Source organism: Condylura cristata, unplaced genomic scaffold (assembly GCF_000260355.1).
Source record: "Condylura cristata isolate star-nosed mole 26May11 unplaced genomic scaffold, ConCri1.0 scaffold00009, whole genome shotgun sequence".
NCBI classification, from domain to species: domain Eukaryota; kingdom Metazoa; phylum Chordata; class Mammalia; order Eulipotyphla; family Talpidae; genus Condylura; species Condylura cristata.
This window is the reverse complement of record NW_004567110.1, coordinates 13958205-13982373: the sequence shown is the minus strand read 5'-3', so window position 1 is coordinate 13982373 and position 24169 is coordinate 13958205. Positions and strand designations below refer to the sequence as shown.

At 38.8% G+C, this 24169-nt stretch overlaps 1 protein-coding gene across 5 annotated transcripts in view; it reads right to left on the bottom strand.

Moving 5' to 3' along the window:
* The window catches only part of ENPP2 (ectonucleotide pyrophosphatase/phosphodiesterase 2), a 102577-nt gene that overhangs the window by 35513 nt on the left and 42895 nt on the right, over positions 1-24169 (bottom strand). For all 5 annotated transcript variants that reach the window (XM_012723075.1, XM_004679619.2, XM_004679620.2 and 2 more), the window contains exons 4-11: positions 22765-22890; positions 20341-20401; positions 17813-17910; positions 17520-17599; positions 16643-16762; positions 9113-9168; positions 4237-4302; positions 3522-3594 (exon numbers count right to left, since the gene is read on the bottom strand). In XM_012723075.1, coding sequence (XP_012578529.1) covers positions 3522-3594; positions 4237-4302; positions 9113-9168; positions 16643-16762; positions 17520-17599; positions 17813-17910; positions 20341-20401; positions 22765-22890 — 680 coding nt within the window. The remainder of the gene's footprint in view (positions 1-3521; positions 3595-4236; positions 4303-9112; positions 9169-16642; positions 16763-17519; positions 17600-17812; positions 17911-20340; positions 20402-22764; positions 22891-24169) is intronic.

The window sequence follows — 24169 nt, the reverse complement described above, 5'->3', positions numbered from 1 at the left end:
ATATTGAGAAATAGCCTACGTTAACTCTTTCCATCAGAAACTTTCCTTGGGACTAGGGGTGTGAGTGGCAGTACTATGCATCTTGTTTTAAAAATCTAGAGAGTAAAAGCTGACATATAGACTGAGTAAGAAGATAACCTCATGGGACTTCCAAATGCTGGAGAAAAACAGGCCCCTGATTTACTGATGGTGCAAAGGTGAATTAAAGCAGCAAGCCCCCGCTCTCTACCTAGCTGACTCCTCTCAGTAGGACCGTTCCAAGAATCATTCAGATGCAAAAAGGGTCAGGAGGAACAATGTTAGTGTACTAAAAAAAAAAGGCCATCTGCCATGCGATCTCATTCTTCCAGAGCAAGCAACTGGCAAGGTACCTTCTCTTTCATCTCATCCCTCTCTCTGGCAGAGCAATTGAAAGACAGCCCCAGACTCTGGTTTGGTCTTTTTCTTTAGTGCTTCTAGTTTTAGGCAATTCTCCATGAGAAAAGAAGCAAGTAGAAAAAGAGGGGTTCCCATTTCAAGGTCACTGAACACATTCAGCTAGCGTTCAAGTCGGCCGCTCAGATACAAGGCCATTTGCAAGAGACCTCAACATTCCCAAGACGTCAAAGGTGAGCCCTTCAGATTGCAGGTTAGAGGAGCAGCAGAAGGAATAGGCTTTAGTCAACATGAGTTTCATCCAGTGATTATGCTGCATGAACTTCCTTCTTTAAATGTTAGAGAAAAGCTAAGTTTTCACTGACCAGCCATACTTTAGTCTGACTTTAGAAGATTTAGCCTGAGGTTATTAAGAAGATTGGAGGTAGAAGGGAAACTTCCCTGCTTTTCAGAGGGACAACTGAAGGTAGTAACTAGCCAGCCAAAGCTCTGCCTCTAGTCCTGAAAGAGCAGCCGAATGAGGGGGTCACAGAGAAAGCAGAGACGGTCAAAGAAAAGATTGTGCCAATGATCAAAGCAAGCATATTTCTGAACATTCACCATTACACTATGAAACCAGGAGCAGTAACCACTTCCTGAAGCTACTGGCCCAGTTCTTGGTCATGTTAATTAACAGCCTCTGAGAATCACCCTGGAAAATTTGTGTTTTTTGTTAGGCAAGTAAAACAAACTTCAACTGTGTTCTAGCACACAGTATTCTGCTAAATTGAACCATTCTGATTAGACTTCAAATGCAAGGTGTTTTCTCATTATATATAGCATTACTGATTTTAAAAATATTTCAGTTAGTATCATCTTTATATCTATAATAAATATGTTTGGTAGATACACAGGTGTGTGTTTATATATCGATAGAAAAGGGGTTTTCTGGTCTACCTTGGTTTTGTGTTTTAAAATATAGGCTGTTTTTGGTTTTCTTACAGTAAAAATAACATTCCTAAAATCAAATGAGAAATAGTTGAACTCTGAAAATACCCCTTGCTTTCTTAGAAGAAAGTGACAAATCATCAGGTTATCATATCTGAACACACCTTCCAGGACATCTCATCAAGAGTGGCTTACCCAGGGGATGGATGAGAATACCTCAGATACAGGAAGTATTAATACTAAAAAAACATAACATGTGTAACTTTAACAAAACTCAAAAGTACACTAAGAAAAAATATTTGTTTACACATTTATGAGCAACTCTGAGCATAGTAGAATCGTTACTGCAAATTGAAGCACCTTATGGCACTTCATTATCTTTGCTCAACACTTTAAAAAGCGATTCAACATACTTCTTGACTAACACACAGACGCACTTTCAAGCAGGTCATTATAACTGAACTATACATATTAAAATTCCAGAGATGTTCGTGTAACTTTTAAGAAGAAAAATGATGAGTTATATCTCTGCATTATAAGGAGCCAACTTTTGATATAAGGAGAATGTTTTATGTTTTGAACTTTGTTTATCTCCTGGAGCGTTTTTGTGGCTCCGTGGGAAGAACACTGATGTGGGAATCAGAACTTCTAAAAGAACTATCTCTCATTCACTTGCCAGCCAAATGACTTGAGTAGACACGAACCTCTTTATACCAATGTCCTACTTTTAAAAGGATGGCTCCTGTTTGTCTATGCATAAGGTTTTACAGGATGCTGTTATCCAAGCAGAGTTGAATCTTAATATAGGGCACATGGAGCTGTTTAGGGACCTTTTTCTAACATTTTAATAAAATGTGGTTCCTTTGGTTCCCTTTAGATTAACCTCAAAGGAAGGCATCCTAAAGATAAAACAGCTATGTTTGTGCTGGCAAGAATAAGATGCCTATGTAGATTTTTATCTCATTCTATCGTTTGTGCTTCATAATCAAGAAACACTAGTTAAACATCAAAGGGATGGGGAAAGATCATCAAACTTATATGACTTCAATGATTTATGGCAAATTAAAAATGGTTCCATGGAGCCATTAGTTTCCAGGCTTAAAGAAATCACTGCTGCGTTGATGTGAAAGCCTCAGAAATAATAATGGCGTCTTGGTATTTACTGCCTTCATGTAGACATATTATATTCTGCTCAAAAATACTGAAACTGAGAGAGTTGTCTGTGTTTCCTACTCATCCTCATGCTGAACACAATGACTTTATTAGAGTCCACAGGGCCATTACAAGCTATTAGCAAAATGGGAGGTAACATACGCTAACAAAGAGTTTTTGAAATAATTTCTCATCCAAAATCAAGTTATATTAGGTTGATATGGACTTCCACGTGATGGAGACTACTCCAGCAGAAAAAGACAGTGGGAAATACTGAAAAGGTTTGATTTGCAAATTTCATCACATTTTTAAACAATCAATGCCAAAATACTAGGATGATTTCCATCTCCAGACAAAATAACACAATGAAACAGCTCCATCCTTTTCCCACCTCCTGAATTTGAAGTTCTAGGAAATAGTATCCTGCAGGCAGATTGTCTTCTCCTAAGATCCCTGGGTGTTTGACAAAAGGTTGTCATGCTAAACACATTCATTCAACAGTGTATTTCTCTCAGTTAAGAATTTGTTTCAGTTTGGGGAATGATGGATATGCCCTTGTTTTTGATCATAGTGATGCTTTCACAGGTATATACTAAAGATAAATGTATGAAATAAGAAAATGTTGATTGTACCTGCGAGCTAAGTAGCTGTTCTACCCTTTCTGAACTTCACAGTCTTTTTAAGACAGGTGAAATGCAAATGCAATATTTTGTATTGCAAATTTCATCCCCGGAGTCCTATCCACCCCTATTCTAGTAATGGCAAATGCAACTCTTCCTGATCCTACAAATTTACAACTGCTACACCACAAGGCTGGGTTATACCTCTCTCCTTGACAGCAAGTTTGGAACATAGTTGAGTAGCAAATCAATATGCAATGAAGTTCCTGTAAGAGAAAATGTTTATAGTTTCTTTTTAAATGTTGTTAGTCTTATAATTCTTTGGCTGTGTACAAACCCTCCAGATAGAAACACCCCAACAGACTTCATCCAAATCCTGAAATTAGGTCAGTAGATCAGGTAGTCCTGGGACACAGGTTGTTCTCAGACAGATGAGAAGCTACTAACCTCAGGGCCAAAAGGGCCATATTTGTGTCCAGAGAAATCAGGTTGCTCGGAATAGAAGGCATAGACTGAAGGCCTATGGGAAAATGGAAAGGTTCAGAATCTTCCACAAACCACACATAACAAAGAATATCAAATATCCCTATACATTTTCTTAAAATCCTCTCAAAGTAACTTCACCTCCCCAAGTCTGTTAGTCTTACCATGGAACAGGTGTTTCTTTTGTTTCTTAATGCTTCTATCCTTCACCACCCTCTACATCAACCCCACTGTGGGAACGGCCTAGTGCCTTCTTCAGGAATCAAAGTCACAGAGGAAAACACGTATTGAGGCCATTGATCCTCAGATATTAGAGTCTAGTGACAATTCACAAAAGCCAAGTAATCTGTAGCCTGAAAAAGCAACTCCATTAAAGTGAAGTCAGTTTTAATGCTTCCCCAAGCCCTGAGATGCTTCTGGTTCATTCATCAGAGCCTTAAACTCTGCTTCAGCAGCCAAACTTAGTAGCTGTAGTAATCCATGCTACTAAATGTCCCCAGTAACTTACGTCTTTGTATCCTCTTTGAGGAAGTAACACTTAAGTCTAAGTACCATAAAAACTGTAATAATACCACAACCTGGTTGTACTTCTATTTCACATCTAGTTTTTCACCCAGTTCTACCCAAAGATGGAAATGTGCTGAAGACAGAGGCAAGTCAGGGAGAGGGAAACAAATACCTTTCGTTGTCTGGCAGAGTGAGCCACTGCAGTATGGTTAATATTCTTCTCTCATGAGGGATGACCCTGTGGGATATTAACAAGCACAGCAAAATTTTAGGTTGCATTTCCACAAACTGCAGCCTAATGAGTGCTTGCTCTTGCACCCTGGCCAAGTGCTCTCTATTTACCACCATCTGTTTTCACTTCGTTGTAGTAAAAGGTCCTCTTTTGAATTAGTGCTTCAACTCCCATTTCCATTTGCAACATATTACATTGCTCAACCTCTGCCACAGGGGAAGAGATTGGAAACTCTGATGCACAGTCAAATGAGAAACTTGTCCTGCTGATCAGAGACAGTTATGGGCAGAAAGGAACCTTCAGCTCTGAATCATTCCCATTTCGTGGGGAGCAGTGCTAATTGTGGCTGCAGAAAGACAGGGACTTCTATCGGTCTCTTGCTGATGATGTGACCTTTCTTGACCTCTACTCTTCTTTGATCTCTCTCAGCCTCAGTTTACCCATCAGGAAAGCTAAGATAATAACAAAATATAGTGGCCAAAATGGTTGCAAAGATGAAATGAGACATGTGGAATGCTAGCACATAGTAAGGCCTAAAACCTATTTTTATTAATGATCACAATTTATCATCATTCTATGCCTAAAGAGCTATAATGTTTAGAAAGAAACATTATTTAATTTGAAACCTTAAGCTCCTTCTCTAACAAATAAAGGGTTTTGAAATTCTCTCCAAACTCTTAAAAAAAATCTATCAAGAATGGGCACATATAATTATGAGACAGGCAAAAAGGGTATAATCTTCATCCACAATGACTTTTGTGTTTAAGTCTCCTTCCTCTGTTGAAATATAATTATCCCAAATCTGGCACTCACTTCAAGAGTTCTCAGCTGACATGATAGTATTGTGTCCTAGAATGAGGTACATTAATACGCTCACAAACTAAGTGATGTCTTTCCATATGGTGAAACTTGTTTATTCTTTCCTAACAAAGAACATGCACATTTTTCTGCTCCTCCATCTACCATCAGGCATTGGAAAACATTTATGATGAGTCCAGACTAAAGTTTAAGTTTAACTGTGGGTAGTAAAAATTACTGTAGTCAAGAGCCAAACTTAATATAAAGTATGGTGTCTAAGTGGTAATGATGTGTCCATGGAGGCCCATCAATTGCAATAAATGTCACACTCAGGTGAAGGTCATTGGTAATGGAGGAGACTATACTTTAGGGTAAGGGGTATGTGGGAAATCTCTTGACCTACTACTCAGTAGTGCTGGGAACCTAAAGCTATTTGATACACTCTATTAAAAATGCATCATGGAATGCTGGGTGAGCCATTTAAACTTATGTTGACAGGCAAGACAAGGGAGAGCTAAGAGGGGAATCAATCATCAATTCAATTAGTTGAATATAGGAATCACCAGGCATTCTAATCAAGCAGACACCCTAGCACCCTCCAACCCATCCTCATCAATTCCAGTCTTCATTAACAGATGGGACTTGTTACTCTCCTAATCCCTCTCTGTCTAGAATTAACCTAATGGCCTAGAAAATCATCTTGACCACAAAATGGTCTAGTTTAAACAAATTCCAGTGCTGTTGAATAAATGTGATCCTGTTTATTATACTGTATAACTAAATTAGAAATAGGCATAGCAAAGCCAGGTTAATCACTTAATCACCTTAGAAATCCCCAGTATCTGAACAAAATAATTACATATCTTGAATTCTTTCCTAACTTAAAAAACAAACAAATGCTGTAGCCTTTTCATCTGCCTCACTATCTACCTAAAAGCTGCTTTATTTTATGTAATTGCTGTAAAATCACAAACTGGACTCTGATGGACTCATTTGATGCTAATAAAAAATACCAGCTATTGAATTTATGTCGGTCTCAGAACGCCCACCCTTTATCACCTCCTCTAAAGAGGTGCTTGACAAGTGAGGCACAGGCGTTAAAAGATTCAGTTCTGAAGTCAAGAGTTTGCCTACTGACTCAAACACACTGATGATGAGACTCTGGCAGGGCACTCAGTTAACTTTTGGTGTGCTCATTAGTGAGGATAATAATAGCACTTATCTCATAAAGTTGTTGTAAGGATTTGAAGTAGTAGATGTGAGGCATTTGATATAGTGTCTGGGACACAGAATTTTGTTTAAGGAGCTAGCTTTTATTACAATGTATGGCTTCACAGATCTACAGAAATGAAACACTCACTCATGAAAGATTTGTGCAAACATAAATAAAGACACAGAAAATACCTACCCAAAATTGATTACAGAAGATTCACCATTATCAGCTTAGAAAGGTAACAGGCAGGGGCTGTTTTCCAGAAAGGGGCTGAGCACAGGTGTGGTAGAAGTATCAGAAGAACAAGTTTTGAGGGGTCAGAGTGACCTTGAACCTACATTTGACTTCTCTAAAACCTGAGTATTCTGATCTCAAGAATAAGGATTTGGACAAATTGGCCTCTTCATTTTCCAGGCATTTTAGATTATCTTTCTGAAATAACCTCAGAGACCAAAGGGACACGTCCCTTAGCCATTATTATTTAAAAGCTATGCAAAGAGACAGCACAAACAAATCTAACTAGCAGAAAAGGAAGAAGGATCCATATTTCTCTGTTACCATCACAGGTGCAGAATATGTCTTGCGGCTGTGCACAGCAGCCAAGGTCGGGGGAGAATACATGGAAAATAAAGGAAGGACTTCTCCTTTAGGTATTTAGTGGCAAAGGGAAACAACATTATCTTAAGACTTACACAGCCATTGTTCTATCAATGTGAATTAACAAACAAATAGTATTTAATGGTTATTCTCTATGTTCTAAGCACCCTTCCAAATGCTTTGAATCAATCAACTCATTCTAGCTTCACTAACCCTATGATAAAGGTACTATCACCCCCTATGACATATTGTGCTATTAAATGTCTTGCCCAATAGAAGCAATCTAATACATATCAGAGCTGAGGTTAGAGCCCATCCAAATTCTGATGCAAATAGGGAGTGACTGCCTTTGAGTAGGAATGACAATAAAGAATGTAACAGAGCTTCAGCTGGGGATGATTTTGGAACAAAATGTGTCATTTAAAAAAAAAGGCAAGAAATATCCTATAGGATGCATTATGCTTCCTATATGAAACATTTCCCTATGAAAATTGTGTTTCAAAAATGTCCTTCAAAGTCTAAATCTATGGCTTGAATCTGGTCTCAAATATTAAATATTTCAGAGTATAATATGTGTGAATTCTTTGATTTCTATTAAATAATTGGAAGCATGGCCAGTTTATAATTTTCTAAAGAAAGAAAAATAAATCAAGTCACTTTCATGATGTGGTGATATAATAGCTGGATCAGCAAAATAAGACCACAGATATCTTTGTAGCAAACAAAAGCCACCTTCTTGTAAGTGGCTTAATGGATGGAGAAAATTGCCATTCAAAGCCAGGACACTGAGCCTTTTCAATGAGGCTTTGCAGCAGTTTTGGGGGTAAGGGTGGTGACTAAGTATTAATTATGTTGTTAGCTCCCCTCCATTCTGCCAGGCAAATATGTTGTGGAGCAGAAGAAATCATTTCCATAATCTATGACAGTCAAGGGTTAAGCAAAAATGGAATGCCTAAAACTAAGCTGGTAAATCAACACACCGTTTACATTAAGCAGTATCATTTCAAATGCACCCACCCTTATTTCTCAAATCAAAACGTTTCTTTCAAGAAAATGGGAGAAAGTCTATCAAAGAGACACTGTGTCTTAGTGTCATACCCAATTTCAACTAAGTCCCTCGAATCTGAAAAAGGTCCTCTTATGCCTGAATTTGGGGACTATAGACAGTACTGTTTTGGATTCATTTGAACCTGTGATTGCTGTCAGCAAACTACTGTTATAGAATAGGCCGATTTTTGTTAAGGCATAAGAGGCAAATATGGAAACAGCTTTACGTGGTTAAAAATGGAAAGAACATCTCAGTGGCAAGAATGTCCCCAATACCGTTGAAACAGATTCCTTTTCTTACTAAGGAACCTTTACAAATAATCAACTTGTTGATATTTTCATTAGTTAAGGTTCATCTTAAGTCTGTTTTATGAATAGTAACTATCAAAGCCCATGTTACCTCTTTGAGGAAAAGAAGTAGTCTTTTTATTTTATCTTTTTACTTACTGAAGTGATACTATATTAAAACATTGTGTCATTTCAGATGCACATCATTAAAAGTCAACTCATGTATATCTATTTTAAGTTCAGGAAAACTCTGGGGTTCAATGGGAAAATAAGGTGTCTGCAATCTCCATCTTCTTGACCACCCTATCAACTATTGAAGCCATTCTAAATTTTTTAGTTATGAGCCAAAATAAATACAGCAGGTTATAATTTATTTCCAGAAGATGATAAGCAAAGCCACAAATAAATATTCTAAGAGAGTTATCAAAAACCTATAATTAGGGTAGATGGTCTTTAAGTGGTGAGTGATCAAAAACCTATAAATAGGGATAGAAAAAATATAAAGGACTACTAGAAGAAGAGATCTCACTAGCATGCGATTAAGGAGAGAAGATAAAATGGTGATGGCGCACGAACAAATGGTGATGGGAATTTCACAAGGAAATCATACACTGTACAAAAATGAAGGATGTTGTAATAAACATATTTAAGAAAATAAAAAAGAACAGAGGAGAAAGAGGAGGTGGGAGCTGGAGGTGGAAGGAGAGATGGTAAGAGAACCTCTGAAAAAAAAAAACCTGGAGGTTTCAGTTGAATCAGCAAAACTTATAAGTGTTCATACTTTTACATTTTACTGAATGAGACAGAACTGAATAAATGCTTCATAAACTGGATCACAATTTTATGAACATTGACAAAACAATGGCAACTTACACAGACCAGAAGAATGTCCCTGCTTTCACCCCTTGCTTGGTTGCTGTAATCCACAGCTAATGAGGAAAACATAAGAGGCTTATGTTATATTTTGAATTTTGATCAAAGAAGAAAAAGCTTTAAAAATGTATTAGATCAGATATCTTACACTTTGCCCATACACCACCATAAACTTCACATTATTTACAACCACTTTTTTTCACATCTGGAAGTCAGAATCATTATTTCCATGAATGTTATTCGATATATTCTCTGTAAAAGCTCTCAAAGGTTCTGCTCGGATGCTAGTGGCAATTCGAAAACTTTTATTTCATCTTAAAAGTCTGCCTTTGTACCTGCCTTTTCTGATCATTGTTCTAAACCTTTTGCTGAGATAGCAGAAGTTTGTCAAAAGACCAGGAGTGGACCACATGTTTCTTTACTATTCAAAGTTCCACAAGAGAACCCCTATTTGGCCACAGATGCAAGCCAAAGTCTTGGAACACACCTTTGTCTTGTTTTGTTTTAATCTAGGTAAATGAAAAGAGGAAACAGTTTATTTTTTTATTCTGAACTTGCCTTTTAGATTTCTAGTGCCGGGAGCTTTAAGAATAACTTCCTGAGGTGAGTTAGAATCAAGCACTTCTCTAAGGCTTTTACATAACTTTTCCAGCTCATTTTGTGGGAGGAAGAAGATACAGCAGTTAAGAACCTGGGTTTTGTGGCCAGAGAGCTGGATTTTGCGCTTTGCCTCTGTCACTTTGAGCCAGCAAATTCACCTTTCTGTTTTCACTTCCTTTAAAATCTTGATAACAGGACCTGTTACAGAGGATTACTCGAAGCTTTCATTTGTTAACAAAATTTAGAGTCAATACAACAGTCTTAGCACTTGATACACATTTGATCAGTTTTCATCTTAACTTTGCAAATTACTGGAAATATACTCCAGTTATTCGAGGAACACTAAAAGCATCCTGGGAAAGAAAAGAGGCTTATCTGTAGAGAGACCAAAGAAAATACACACTAAGAATTCAACCAGCCCCTTCTCACACTTCCAATTGTATCCAGTATTTGAGAATATCTTACCACTCCTGTGAGAACCTTTGTTTTTTGAGGAAAAGGAAAATTTAAAGGTGTGGGACATCCAGGAACTTGGACATGGGTTTGGAAATATTTGAGGCATCTTGTCTGGAAGACCTCCATGAGGATTCCAGGAGCCTCCCAGGTCCCTGACATCATAAGACAGAGGCTTGCTGAGATCCCTGGAGAACAGGGCTGCTGTGGATGTCGTGGACCAGACCTGGGATGATGACATCCTCATCTCATGGATGGATCAGAAAGATAAGCCCCTCAAATTGCTCCCAGAACCCTTCCGGTATTTGGTCCACAGGATCCTTCTGCTTTCTATACACTATCTGGCAAGTCCAGGGGTCGCTAGGTCAGCAGAACTCAAACATGCATCCTTCATCCTTGCTCTACAGAAAGCACTAGCAAGATGAGACATTAAAACGGAGCGCTGGGGCCCTCCCTGGTGGCGCAGCGGGTTAAAGCACAGCATTGAGGAGCTAAAGCAACTTCCGCATGAATTCGATCCCCGCCTGCCCCGGAGGTGACCACATGGCGCGGCAGACCTCTCCTGACCCGCCCGCTGCTCCCCTCAGCAGTGTGGAGATCTGCCTGTTCTTCTCCCCACTCTGTCTCTGGTGAAGCCTCTCGCTGCCCCTGAGCCTCTGGCCTGCACCCCCGTTCTGTATGCACAAATAAATAAATCTTTAAAAAAAAACAGAGCGCTGGACAACCTGGTGTACCTCAGAGCCCACTTAGGAGTCCCCGTGTGGTGCAGGGGGCTAAGTCTCAGCACTATGAAGCTATAGGCAGTCACTACAGTGCGATTTCCATCCCTGGCCAGGAAGCTGACCCATATGGGGTGACAGACTTCTCCTTTCTGGCCCACTGCTCCCCTCATTAGTGTGTGTCAGTCAATCTGTCTGTTTTGCTCCCCACTCTGTCTCTGGTGTATCCTCTTACCCCTCACATCTCTGGCCTGCACCCCAGCTCTTGGATGCAAAACTAAATAAATCTTTGAAAAAATACACTTGGTCTGGGAGATACCAGTTTCTTATAGTAGTGATAAATTTCCACTCATGTTAAGTTAAAATTACTCCTATGGAAAAACCAGGGTCATCTATCTCTTCCTTACACTTTCCTGTAATTCCCCAAATTTCTACACTGACAACGAGTTAAAAGAGACATCTAGTGTGTTCATGTCCTACAAAACCTGATGACTGGTTATCTCCAAGGAAGTCATACCGGGTAATATGTGGCAGAGAGGAAGCAGACGATCAATTTGGAGTTTTTTAAGAATTATTTTTTTTAAACATACTTCTGTCTGGCCCTCCCTGGTGGCGCAGCGGGTTAAAGCACAGCACTAAGAAGCTTAAGCCACTTCCGCATGAGTTGGATCCCCGCCTGCCCTGGAGGTGACCACATGGCCCGGTAAACTTCTTCTGGCCCACCCGCTGCTCCCCTCAGCAGTGTACTTCGTCGATCTGCCTGTTCTGCTCCCCACTCTGTTCCTGGTGAATCCTCTCACCCTCCGCATCTCAGGCCTGTACCCCAGTTCTGTATAAACAAATAATCTTTAAAAAAATATATATATATACTTCTGTCCAATGATGACCCCTACTTTCAAAAGTTCTACTGGGGAATACACACTGATGTAGGCTTTCTCTGGGCAGCAGGAAGCCCTCTGCGTGACTTCTAGCTCAGTAATGCTCAAAGGAAAACATCTCCAGAAAGGCTGTGCAGTGGTGAGAGGAAAAAGCACTGGGAGAGGAGAATTCAGAAGTAAGTGGGATAAAATTACTCCTGTGGAAAAACCAGGGTCATCTATCTCTTCCTTACACTTTCCTGTAATTCCCCAAATTTCTACATTGACAATGAACATCCTGTGATCAGTAAAAAATTAAACCATTTTAAGAAGTAATGGGAACTATGAAGACAATTTAAAAAGTCATGTTGATCATATTTTCTAAAAGAAAATTAGGAACATAGTCAGAAAACAAGAAGAATGAAACAAATAGGAAAGAATACTTGAAATTTAAAGACATTTAAAAAATCTTAAGCCAGAATAATAAAAAAAAAAAAATCCTGGCAGTAATGTAACTAATCTGCCAAGTTTAACTAATGGCATGAAACAGTTCTTTGGTTACATCAGGATCATAAGCAGCTATAAATGTGCTTTTGCTGGTCATGTGTTTACATTATAACTGCAAAGAAAAAAGGCACTAAAATGTTGGTCCAAAAAAAGAAAAGTGAAAAAAAGTCTCTGGGGTTATTAAAAAGGAAAAAGAGAGAGAAAGAGAAAGAAAGAACAAAGTTCCTAGTTCCTTGTTAATTCAGAGAAATGAAAATGATTTCTCTGAATATGAATATAATATAAATTTCTACAGAGATTGGTAAAACAACACATCCGGTGGAGGGGAGGGGGGGAGAAAGCTGACAAAACACTGACGTGAGACTTCCTGCCTTTAATCTCATGATTTTTCCACTGCTCTCCTTTATCGAGTGGCACTCTGTTCCACACTGATATCCTCAGAGCTACATTTTGAAAATGGAACAAAGGGGAATAATATAGAACATTTCTGAAATGTTGCTGTTGTCTTAAAGTATGCAGCTTTGGGAAAAGGTGAGACCATTCAGAAAATAATCAAGAAATTACTATTTGCAAACATAAATAACTACTGTCTGTCTGTCTGTCTGTTCTTTGCAGGGAAGTTATTCCTTCTCAGTCAAAAGCACAGAGCTAAGATAAACAGAATTTGAGACCAGAGTGGTGGTTGAGGCCCTATCACAAGAACAGGAGGGTCACTGAGATTCCAGAAACAGGATAGGCTAAGATGTCAGGGTCAGGACATGGAACAGAATAGAACAGAGTGGTTCTTTTTGGGAAGTTAGATTAGAAGAATCAGAGTGATATAATACAGGGGCCTACAGGCCTCAGATGGGGGCCCCATAAAGTTGGCTCCAAAGCCTAACAGGGACACCTCAGTGTCAAGAAGTGTGTCTGGTCCTGAGCATAAAGAGGTAAATCAAGCCCTACTGTAGGGTAACCCCCACCCTGTGGTACCACAGTGCAAAGCAGACAGACACATGAATAACTAATTTCAAAAGGACATGGCCAAATTTATGGTAAAAATAATCTGAAAAAACAAAGTTGGGTCCCTGAGCTTGGCCAGAACTAGAGGAGCTAGGCGAAGGCTACCTGGAACAGACACTTGACGTGAACTTGAAAGAGAAGTTAAGAGTCTAGTAACAAATAAGCCGAGTGGACAATATCCTAAGAAAAAAATTAAAGAGAAAGGAAATTACAGAAATATCTCAATTATGGAAAAAAATAAAGAAAAAGTAAAACTCTCCTGAAAAGAAGACAAATCCTCTCCCAGTCAGAAATGAAATAGACACAGAGAGGTGAAGGGAAGACTGGTGCTTCCTCACTCCCATCCCTCTGGCCTGAAGGTTCACTCCTTCCCTATCCTCACTCTTCTCTTTGCTTTCTCTTTGGAACATATGATCTCTCTTGCATTTTAACACTATAGTCATTCATTCGGGTGGTCCTGAAACCAGACCTGCACCCCAGTACTGGCAGAAGGCAGCTAAGTCAAGCAAGTGGGGGCAGGGGGGCTACAGCTGTATTCCTTCTAGAGACTCTTCACATTGAAACTTTGGCCTTAGAAGACATCCTCAGGTTGGACTTGCTCTTCAAATCTTTATTGTCTTAAAAGATTTATTTTATTTATTTATGCATACAAGAACTGGGGTGCGGGCGAGAGGTATAGGGGTTTCGAGGATTCACCAGAGATAGAGCAGGGAGCAGAACAGGCAGATCGACTGAAACATACTGCCAAGGGGCACAGTAGGTAAGACAGGAGAAGTCTGCCTCCCCATGTGGGTCACTTCCCTGGCCGGGGATCGAACTCTTGCTGCAGTGGCTGCGGCCAGCTTCACAGTGCTGAGATTTAACACTTTGCACCATCAGGGCGGCCCCAAATCTCCATTTTATTGGGCCCCTCATGTCCCATTCATTCTCTACCTTGCAGAATCCAGATTGAAATAGAACCACTAAGCCCTGTCAGTAGGGAATTTGCGGAATGACAGCAGAGAGAATTTTCAAAGAAACATACACACTTAAGGAACTCTACAAGAGCATGGAATCTTTTTTTTTTTAATAAGCAAAAAAGAAATGCAATTTTAAAACAACAGCAACAAAAGGAACCTCACTAAAATACATATGAGAAATGGAGGGTCATTATAAATGACTTTTAGAAATAATGGAGATTAACAAATGAAGACACATTTGTTAACAAAGTTGAGCAGGCTCAACTTTACTGAAGTGATTCTATCAGAGTTTTTAAAAACTGAAGTTAACTAGAGAAATTATTTTTGGAAGAACAAAGGTGAGATTCAAGTTTTCAGATGGACACCATACAAATGTTTCATCCCATCTACTAGATTAAGTGAGGGTAAAGGGGTTCATACTCTCCATTCAATCAGGCTCCTATATTATTTAGTCAAATGTCTTTTGTGGTTTAATCACTCAGTAAATATGTTGAGTTTAATTTAATTCCCTAATTGCCTGTTTCAGATTTTTATAAATATTTTCTCTACCCCAATTAATTTTTCATGGGTGACTCTGTGAAATGTGCAAGCCTCTGCTTGAAGAATATTAAGTAGTATTTATAGATTCTTATGACTCTTACACTGTAGTTTCTTTCTTCCTATATGGCAAAGTTCAATAAAACCAGTTGGATAATTAAAGCTATGATGTGCCCTGGATTTCCTATGGCGGCCTCATGTTCAAGAAGATAGAAACACAAATCAGTTTCATTGCAAATCTTGGTCAACAGGAAAATAGAAAAGGTGGTCAAAAGTGTCAACTTTGAGAGTCACCCCAGGAAACAGACAAACAAAGTTGAAACAGAGACTTCACTGAGCAGGTCAATGGCACAGGTTAATGGCCTCCCCTCTGTTCTGCAAAAGTTAATGACTGTGTGGACTCATCTTCTGAGTCACGCCAACCCAGAGGAAACCTCTGTCAACACTTGGCGTACAGAGATCCAATTTGATAAAATTACTATTTATCTCTATATCCTTTGTGGTTCTTCAGGCAAGTTTACCCTCATGACAAAATTAATATGAAAGACCCACTGGCAATCACTTGACAGAGCTTTAATTTCAATCATTTCTTGTAGATATAAAATGCTCCTCTATCCTAAACTTTGATGTGAAATCCACCCAATAAACAAATTTCACTATGCTCCCAACCAATATCTTCGCAGACATCTGGGAGTCCAGGCTGTGTAGAGAGCAGATCAGAACCTCTCTGATAAGGAAACACTTCTACAAACATACAGAAAGTCTTCATAGTTTTAAATGAAAGGCTCATGTTTAAACTGGCATAATGATGTATCGATTACGCAATATAACTATTTGGATTGTGATGACCTTTTCTCCAAGAACAATACCTTAAGAAAAATTCCTCTTCTTATTTAATGTCTTTATTATTCCAATAGACCATAGCAAACAGTTCTACAAGAAGTGTTTAAGGGTGGGTACGCATGGACAATGCCCTCTCTTCAAGTATGGCACAAAAGTCTCCCAGCCCTCCTCTATGGAGCTGTGGTCCCCATTCAAAGTGCATGAGACAGAACCACATGCACTTTTCTTCTGCAAGATTCTACTTGACTCCTTGCACTGAAATCCATTGCTGTGGGGATTCTGATCCTGCTACTCCACAGAGTTGGATGCATTTAGTTCAGCTTGGCATATTCGGCCAGGGCTGGAGACTGTTACTTTGCTTGTGTTAACCAAGCAAGTTGCCTAGCCATAAACACTCACAGGGGAACATCAAGAAGAAAGCCACCTACATCTTGGTTTCGGCTCAGGCTTTTGATTTGAAGTAAACAGGAGATTCTTTCAAAGTACTAATTTGCTAGTCCAGCATCAAGGTAGGTTTCTAGTGCTATATAATTTCTATGTTTTTAGAAAACAGATTAAACAAAAGAACTCATGAATTTTTATTGAATTCTTTTTTCTCTAGCAATCTTTCCTGTTTCTGTTCCTATGGAATTTGAGCCAAAATTTTGATTGGTCAATCTCTGAGGAAGTCATTTACTTCTTTTTTTCATTGTGCTCCCATTCAAATTATTGACTATCCCTTCTTCAAAATGTTTCTGAAATTCATTCCTAATTTTCACCACTTTTGCTCAAATCAAGACACTGATTAACTCCTACTTTTATCCTCACTGACACACACAAATAAACATATGTACATATAGGCAGAAAAGTCATGATTTTTTTTTCCTTTTTTCTATGCAAAAATGCATCATGATTCTCCAGACAAGACAATATATAGACATGGTTTATGTGTGCATGCACACATAACATCAAAAGACAGAAACAGCAAATATGAGGTAACTATGCATCTTTTTTTGCAGGTAACATGTCAGAGGATGAAATTTCTCAATGCACACAACAAATTGCAAAACTTACCGGCTGACCTCCCCACCATCTGTGATTAAATTTCTCTCGTCCTCGAAGATGAAACGTAGCATCAAATACAGGGTCATACATTGAATTACCAACAATTCCATGGGATTCTGGATACAATCCCTTTGGTAAAAGTAAATTTATTGTTAAAAATATCAATATAATAACTCAACCTATATTAGTTTTCTAATTTTCTTGTAGGTCTTACAGCAATATTTAATTTCCAAACATGTATGATATATATAAGTCTTATATGTGCCTTGCTAATTAATACATATATTCTCTACGGACTAATCAAAAAGCCATTTGGAAAACTTAGCATGGTTATAATAAATTTAGTAGCTGGGCTTTTTACCTACTGCAATTTAATAAAAGATGGCAATAATTTTTATTACAATTAGATAACCTTTAGTTTGACATTTACTGATGTGCCTCTAAAGACATTTTATATCTAAATATACTTTCCAATTTCCTACATTCTCTTTATAACCCTCTGGACAATAAATAGTCTGATAAATAATGTTTTTAAAGAAGCTAAGTAAAATTAAGAGTACCTAAAAATTATAACATAGACATCCTGAATTCAACATTTTTATTGTAATGTTTTTATTCAGAAAAGAAAGAGTAGAGTCCTTGGTATTTGAGAGAGATTTAGTGTACATGCTCAGACAGAACTCCTCCTGAAGAAAGTTTGTTTTAAAGATGCTACGAAGCTCAACACCCACAATGTTGTAAAAGGCATTTACACTGAGTAGATGAAACAGAGAAGATGAAAAAAAGAAAAAGATTTTTTTTAAACAGCAAGGAATGTGTTTTCACATCTCCCTTTTCGGGAAGAAATCAGTCCTTGGAATGGACATCATTTGGGAACAACACTTACAGTGGCCAAGGTGTATAAGTTGGGGAACGTTTTTGTCGGGTACACGGGCCTCATGTAGGGGGAGTGTGTGCCGCAGGACCCTGGGGACAGAAAGCAGGTATTACAGCTCGAAAACAATGGGATCAGGGCATGTCTGGAAATCCACTTCATACACTAACAACCCCACAGCCTTCCTTTTTAGTATTTCAAATAATAAAATATGTTAAGAGCAATGTAAACCTAGATCTCCAAGCCTGCAGTGCACAGTACTGGGCAGACTGTAGGTTATAGATGAGACCCAGAAAATGACTTACTTAGTTTTTCAATGTTAGGCATGACCTTGCTGCCTTTCTTCATGTAGGACGCGCGAAAACCATCCACCGAGAAGATAATCAACGGGGGGCGTGCAAACCTGAGAGAGTTACAAATCTCGTTTTAGGAAAATGCCTCCCTGGTGGCACAAAGGGTTAAAGTACAGCACTACGAAGCTGGCATAGCCACACAGCATGAGTTCCACCCACCTTCCCGGGAGGTGACCCAATGGCACAGCAGACTTCTCCTGACCTGCCCGCTGTTCCCCTCACCATTGTACTTTGTTAATCTGCCAATCTGCCTTGTCTGCTCCCCACTGTCTCTGGTGAATTTCTCAGCCCTGCTGCACCTCTGACCTGTACCCCAGTTCTGTATGCATGAGGGAAGGAAGGAAGGAAGGAGAGGAGGAGGGGAGGAGGAAGGTGGGGGAGAGAGGAGGGGAAGGGAGGGGGAGGGGAGAGAAATGATTGCCATTTTTCCATTAAGTATGTGTAGTCATTCTCAAATAACTGGGTCTAAGAATTTCTACAATAAACCCCAGTCAGAGAATCTGTACAAGCATGGGCTTCTGGCCACATACCATTTGTCTCAAGTCAAAGTTAAATAATCAGTCATTTAAAAAAAATCCACAGACTTCTGATTTTACCTAACATGTTTCCTCCATTCTGTTGTCTCACATTGCGCACAAGGTTTTTCATAGAAGGTTAAATTGCCTAGAATATTCACTGTCCCATTTGGAAAACTCCTATTCAGTCTTTAAAACCCAGCTCAATATTTCCTCTTCTATCATGTTCGTTGCTAATTTTTCTGAATTTCTTAAAGATAGTAATTCGTACTTCTTTTAGCATGTATGTATGTTATGTTTATTTAATGTTCTGTAACATGTTAACTCTTCTTTACTAGTTTAAAAGTAGTTTTGTGTCTTATCTTTCTATTTTGTGTGTAATACTAAGAATTAGTTTACCAAATACATGAATAAATGGATGGATGAGTGAATGAATATATATATAAAATAGCACTAGAAATTGTGTCAGTAGATGAGACCAGAAAATGACTTACTTATTAGTTTTTCAATGTTAGGTATGACCTTGCTTTAGTCTTAGTAGGACTAAACATTTTTTAAAATTTTCATATAAGCTTAATTTTAAAATAATTTCAAAAATAATGAAAATTATTGAAGAACTAGACTGTCTAAAGCAGGATCTGATGCCATATGTTCTACTATATTCTTTTTTATAAACTTATTTTTATTTACTTATGCATATAAGAACTGGTGTGTGGGCCAGAGATGTGATGGGAGTGAGGGATTCACCAGAGACAGAACAGGGAGCAGAGCAGACATATCTACTGAACAAACTCCTAAGGGGAGCAGCAGGGAGACAGGAGAGGTCTGCTGTACCATGTGGGTTAGTGGCTGGTGATACCGATAACACTGAGATTTTAACCCCTGCACCAGTTCTGTTATTCTAACATAATTTTCAGTCACTTGAATATACTAAAATATCTGCAAAACCATTTCTAACAGTTTAAAGAAAGTTCAGAAAGTGTATGTTTGAGTTTGCTTAAAGACATAGTAAATAAGAAATATTTTAAATGAGCCACATATATAAGGCACTAAAACAAAAATATGAGTCCAATGTCATCTCTATTACTCTTATGATTATCCTTTAACGGTATAGGGTAGATAGAATAACAGAACTTTTTTCGTGAAAATACATGAACACATCTTAAAATGTCAACAACTATTGCCATCCCATTTAAAAATCCAAATAACTTCAAAGGCTTTATTAAAGTTAAAAAGGAGGTGAAAAGAAAGACCGTATCTAAATCCTAGGAACTCGTGACACAGGCTGCCTTCCCTATAAGAACATACGTGAACAAACACATGAATGAAGACACATTTATTGAGCATCTACTTTCCACAGACATTGAAAGGTCTATGAATTTTCAAGTTTCCTGCAAGATGTAGTTGTACTCAAGCTGGTTGCACTCAAACTGGGGTGTCACTCCAACTTGGCTGCACACCAGCAAAGCAGTGCTCCAGTGGTTTGTCAAGTTTCTGCAGCATCTGGTAGGAGTTATTATCTTGGATGATATTTTTGAGTTCTATAACTCCCAGCTAAGTAAAGGGGTTGGGGAGACAAAGGAAACCTCCAGGAAAAAAAAAAAAAAAAACAGAACAAAACAAAAAAACACTAATACAAGTCTATCAGAAATGTGTTTCCTTCTCTTGTGACTTTGGCCTCTTTACACTATGTAAAATCCTTAGCTAATGTGAAATAGAAGAGGTATGCCATCTCTGATTTTGCAGAAATGATAGGAGAAAATTTTCTAAAATAGGAATTAAGTAGTTCAAAACAGACATTCTAGTTTTTGACTGGAAAGCTGTTCATCCATATTGATAAATTTGCCTGTATAAGAGAATTTCAGTTTAACATTGGGTTTTTTTCTTACCCTTTTACTATCCTTTTCTTATGATATTTCATTATCTAATATACAAAACTCCATACTATTCATATAAAACACTTACCCTGCAGGGCATTCTGGGGTCTTAATTTCCTCACAGTCATCATCTACCCAATGTGATTCTCCTAAAATGAAAAATGAACGAGTTGGTAAATTTAATCATAAACACCATCCAGACCAAAGTTTTGAAGACAATAAACAGAACCTGTATCCTGTCTTATGATTGACTGAACATCCTCTAAAAAGAAAGTCTGAAATAAAGTCTAGCGTCTGACTTGGCAAACAATAGAATACCCGTATGTACTAGGAAACTTAAGATTTAATAACCCTAGTGCTTATTAAATATTTAAAATTTGATATTTAATAACCCCCATTCCTCATTTAATGGGCTGGTGATAAAAACATCAGTGGTGTCATTGAACAAAATTTCATGTTTATTTCCTCTAGAAATAAACTGTTTGGTCATGAGATGGAACATCCTTTTCTTTACCACTGAACATCTCACTGTCATAGAAAGCAATACAGCTTCTCTTTAGCAGGGGGATGGCTGATCACTCTCAGAGATGACTGACAGAGAGAGTGCAGTAGAGGGGTATTTGCCAGTAGATCTGGCTCCACCCTTGAATTAGGGATAAGAGCCAATCCTCTCTTTGAGCTTTATGTTCCACCAAGATCTGAGAGCACAAATGGTAAGTCTCTCCTGAGGGACTCCCTCTCATGAACAAAGACCAAGAGGGAGCTCAGATATATATAATATGCATATTATATATATATTTTAATTGAGGCTTCCTATGGGGAAAATAAAAATTATAAAAAAAAAAATATTGTCTTCTACTATCCTAAGACAAAGAAAAGTCATGTGTCTTGAAATATAAGTAAAATTTGTGACCAGCACTTTGGAAAAATTGATTCCATGTAAAAGACATGGAAACCTCCCTGGTCAATGAGAGTTTTATTGACAATGTTTAAGTACATGATTCTTTAAAGGTGGCAGCTTTTCCACACTGGCATCACCCAAGTACACACATGGTCTTCACAAATGCACACCTAGAATTTTAAGCCAGCAAAGGCCAGGTCTTAATGATTCAACTACTAATGCCACCTCAGACTTTTTCATTATTTTTTTTCCCTAAGAGTCAAAGTGACTTATTGGTACCATTATTATGTGCATTAAGAAAAAAAAAGAAAGAAAGAAAATATAGTCTCAATCAATGTTATATTTTTTAATTATTACAATAATTATTTGATTAGGACAAATTTTTCAAACTCAAAATATATTTTCAAAATACTACTTTCATCCTATCACAACTAAGCACTGCACATATTTCTCTGAAATCTGTTAACAAATTTCTCCTTAAACCTCTGGGTGAGAGATAGGAAGACTTAATTTAGATATTAAAAAGTGATTTACAAACTTCCTACATTCTTGGATCTTTGCATTAACTTCCTTTTTAAAAATGTCTTTATTTTTGAGGTACCATATTTTACACCCTGTCCATAGTAACTTCTACAAGTGAAAACCATAGCAACTTGAGCTCCAGAAAGACAGGCCCTGCTTCTCCCATGTTGGTGACATGACCAGTGACTGTTATTCACCATGGAACCCCAAAACCATGACCTACAACGAATCACACAAAGTCAGCGCCTGTGCCTATGTGGCTTTGGGGTTTTCGTACCCTACTCCCCCTTATCAGCTTGCACCCCTATCCACAGGCCAGCAGTTCAGCTTAGTTTAAATTCCCTGGGTACAAGGTCTACACATCCTGACCTCAAGGTAAGAACTCCAAGGTACACTTTCCAGAGCCAGCTGAGTGAGAATTCACCCAAGGCCACATCCTTGTTACCCCACCCCCCTTCCCTAGTTTCCTTACCTGCCTTCCCCACAGCACATCCTAAAAGAAATACCATGTTCAAAATTTCTATCTCAAACTGTGCTTCTAGAAAAATCTGTCCTAAGACCGGCCCTCCCTGGTGGCGCAGCGGGTTAAAGCACTGCACTGAGAAACTAAAGCCACTTCCGAATGAGTTCGATCCCCGCCTGCCCCGGAGGTGACCACATGGCGTGGCAGACCTCTCCTGACCCGCCCGCTGCTCCCCTCAGCAGTGTACTTCGTTGATCTGCCTGTTCTGCTCCCCACTCTGTCTCTGGTGAATCCTCTCACCCTCCGCATCTCTGGCCTGTACCCCAGATCTGTATGAATAAAAAAAAAAAAAAAAAAAAAAAAAAAAAAAAAATCTGTCCTAAGACCAAGACAGGAAGTTTTGAAATCTCTTCATTAGTATGAGTCTAATTAGGAAAAGGAGAGTTGTAGCCTCATTATTTCAGTCAAGGAAGTGCAGGGGAGTGAAAGATGGGAGCATGAGAAGCTCAACTTATTTCCTCCTCCCAAACGCACTCCTACGTGTTATGCCCGTGACCTCCAAGATCACTTGGAGAATCGCCAGTTTTTCTTCTTTTAAAGCCAGGCAAGTCCAAGGAAACACATACCTTTGCAAACCACTTGGTAATTAGTGCAGCAGTCTCCCCTGGCCAAGCAGTCCTCCGAGCAGTGACAAGCATGGTCTTCATTTCTTACTTCTCCACATCTGTCCTTCGTGCACTCCCAGCCACCGGCTGAAATCAGCACAATAAAACTCTCATTGCTTCACGCAAGCCAAATGAAAGAGGCCGTGATCACTTACAAGGATTGCCAACAGAAAGAGCTAAAATCCCACATTATTTAATCTGCTTGTGAAATTAGAGTTGGCATGAGACCACAATGACATTTGGAGGGCTTACAAAGAGAAGAAATTTCCAGTTTTTCAAATCAGAGTACAAAGTCAAAGGCAAATATGGTTCTGCAGGAAAATGGAACTCTTAACATTGGGCAGACTGCCCAAAAAGACCCAGTAAAATGTACTGTGTCTAAGGTGCGTGATAGGGTGCTTACTATTGCGTGCTTAAATTGCATGGCTGAACTCTTGTTTTCCAACGCAGCTTTACTTAACTTTAAGCATTCTGATTTAAATACAAAGGATAAAGCAACTCAATGGCCTCAACCAGTTAGAAGAGGCATCTGGAGGTTAAAAAAGTTAAATTCCTATTACTGTAATAAAGTAAAAATGAACAACTATAAGCTAGAGACATTCTACGGGGGAAGAGAAGGGACAGGGTCAAAACTGGGGTGGAAAGAGCACACGGGACTATGGGGAAGAGGTGGTGGGAAGCCCGCGGGGTCACAACCGTGATGAAAAATGTACAAAAAGGCCCTCTCCGGTGGCACAGAGGGTTAAAGCGCAGCACAAAAAAGCTGAGGCCACTTCCGCATGAGTTCAATCCCTGCCTGCCCCAGAAGTGACCACATGGCACGGCAGGCCTCTCCTGACCCGCCTGCTGCTCCCCTCAGCAGTGCACTTCGTGGATCTGCCTGTTCTGCACCCGACTCTGTCTCTGGTGAATCCTCTCACCCTCCGCATCTCTGGCCTGTACCCCAGTTCTGTATGAATAAATAAATAAATCTTTAAAAAAAATAGAAAAATGTACAAAAAGAAAGATGTAAATATATATACATATATAATATAATAAAATTAAACTAAGAAGTCAAAGTCCTAAGTAGAGAGGAGATAAAGGGATAATAAAAGTACCTACAGTTTCAACCACTGACCAAAATGTAGTCCTGCCTGAAGCAAAGGTCAGTCCCCCTACTTTCTGGAAGGCCAGTAAGTGGGTTATAGATTCTTCCTCAGCACATGTGGCTGAGCTCAGGGCTCACCTCTACCATAAAGGTATATTCAGAAAGGAAATACGTTCATTTTAAAGAGAGTGCTGTAATTTTGTCAGATTTTTTTTCATCTATGAGACAATAAGCTCCATGCAAGAAAATCACATTTTCTCTTTTAACCATTATCCCCAC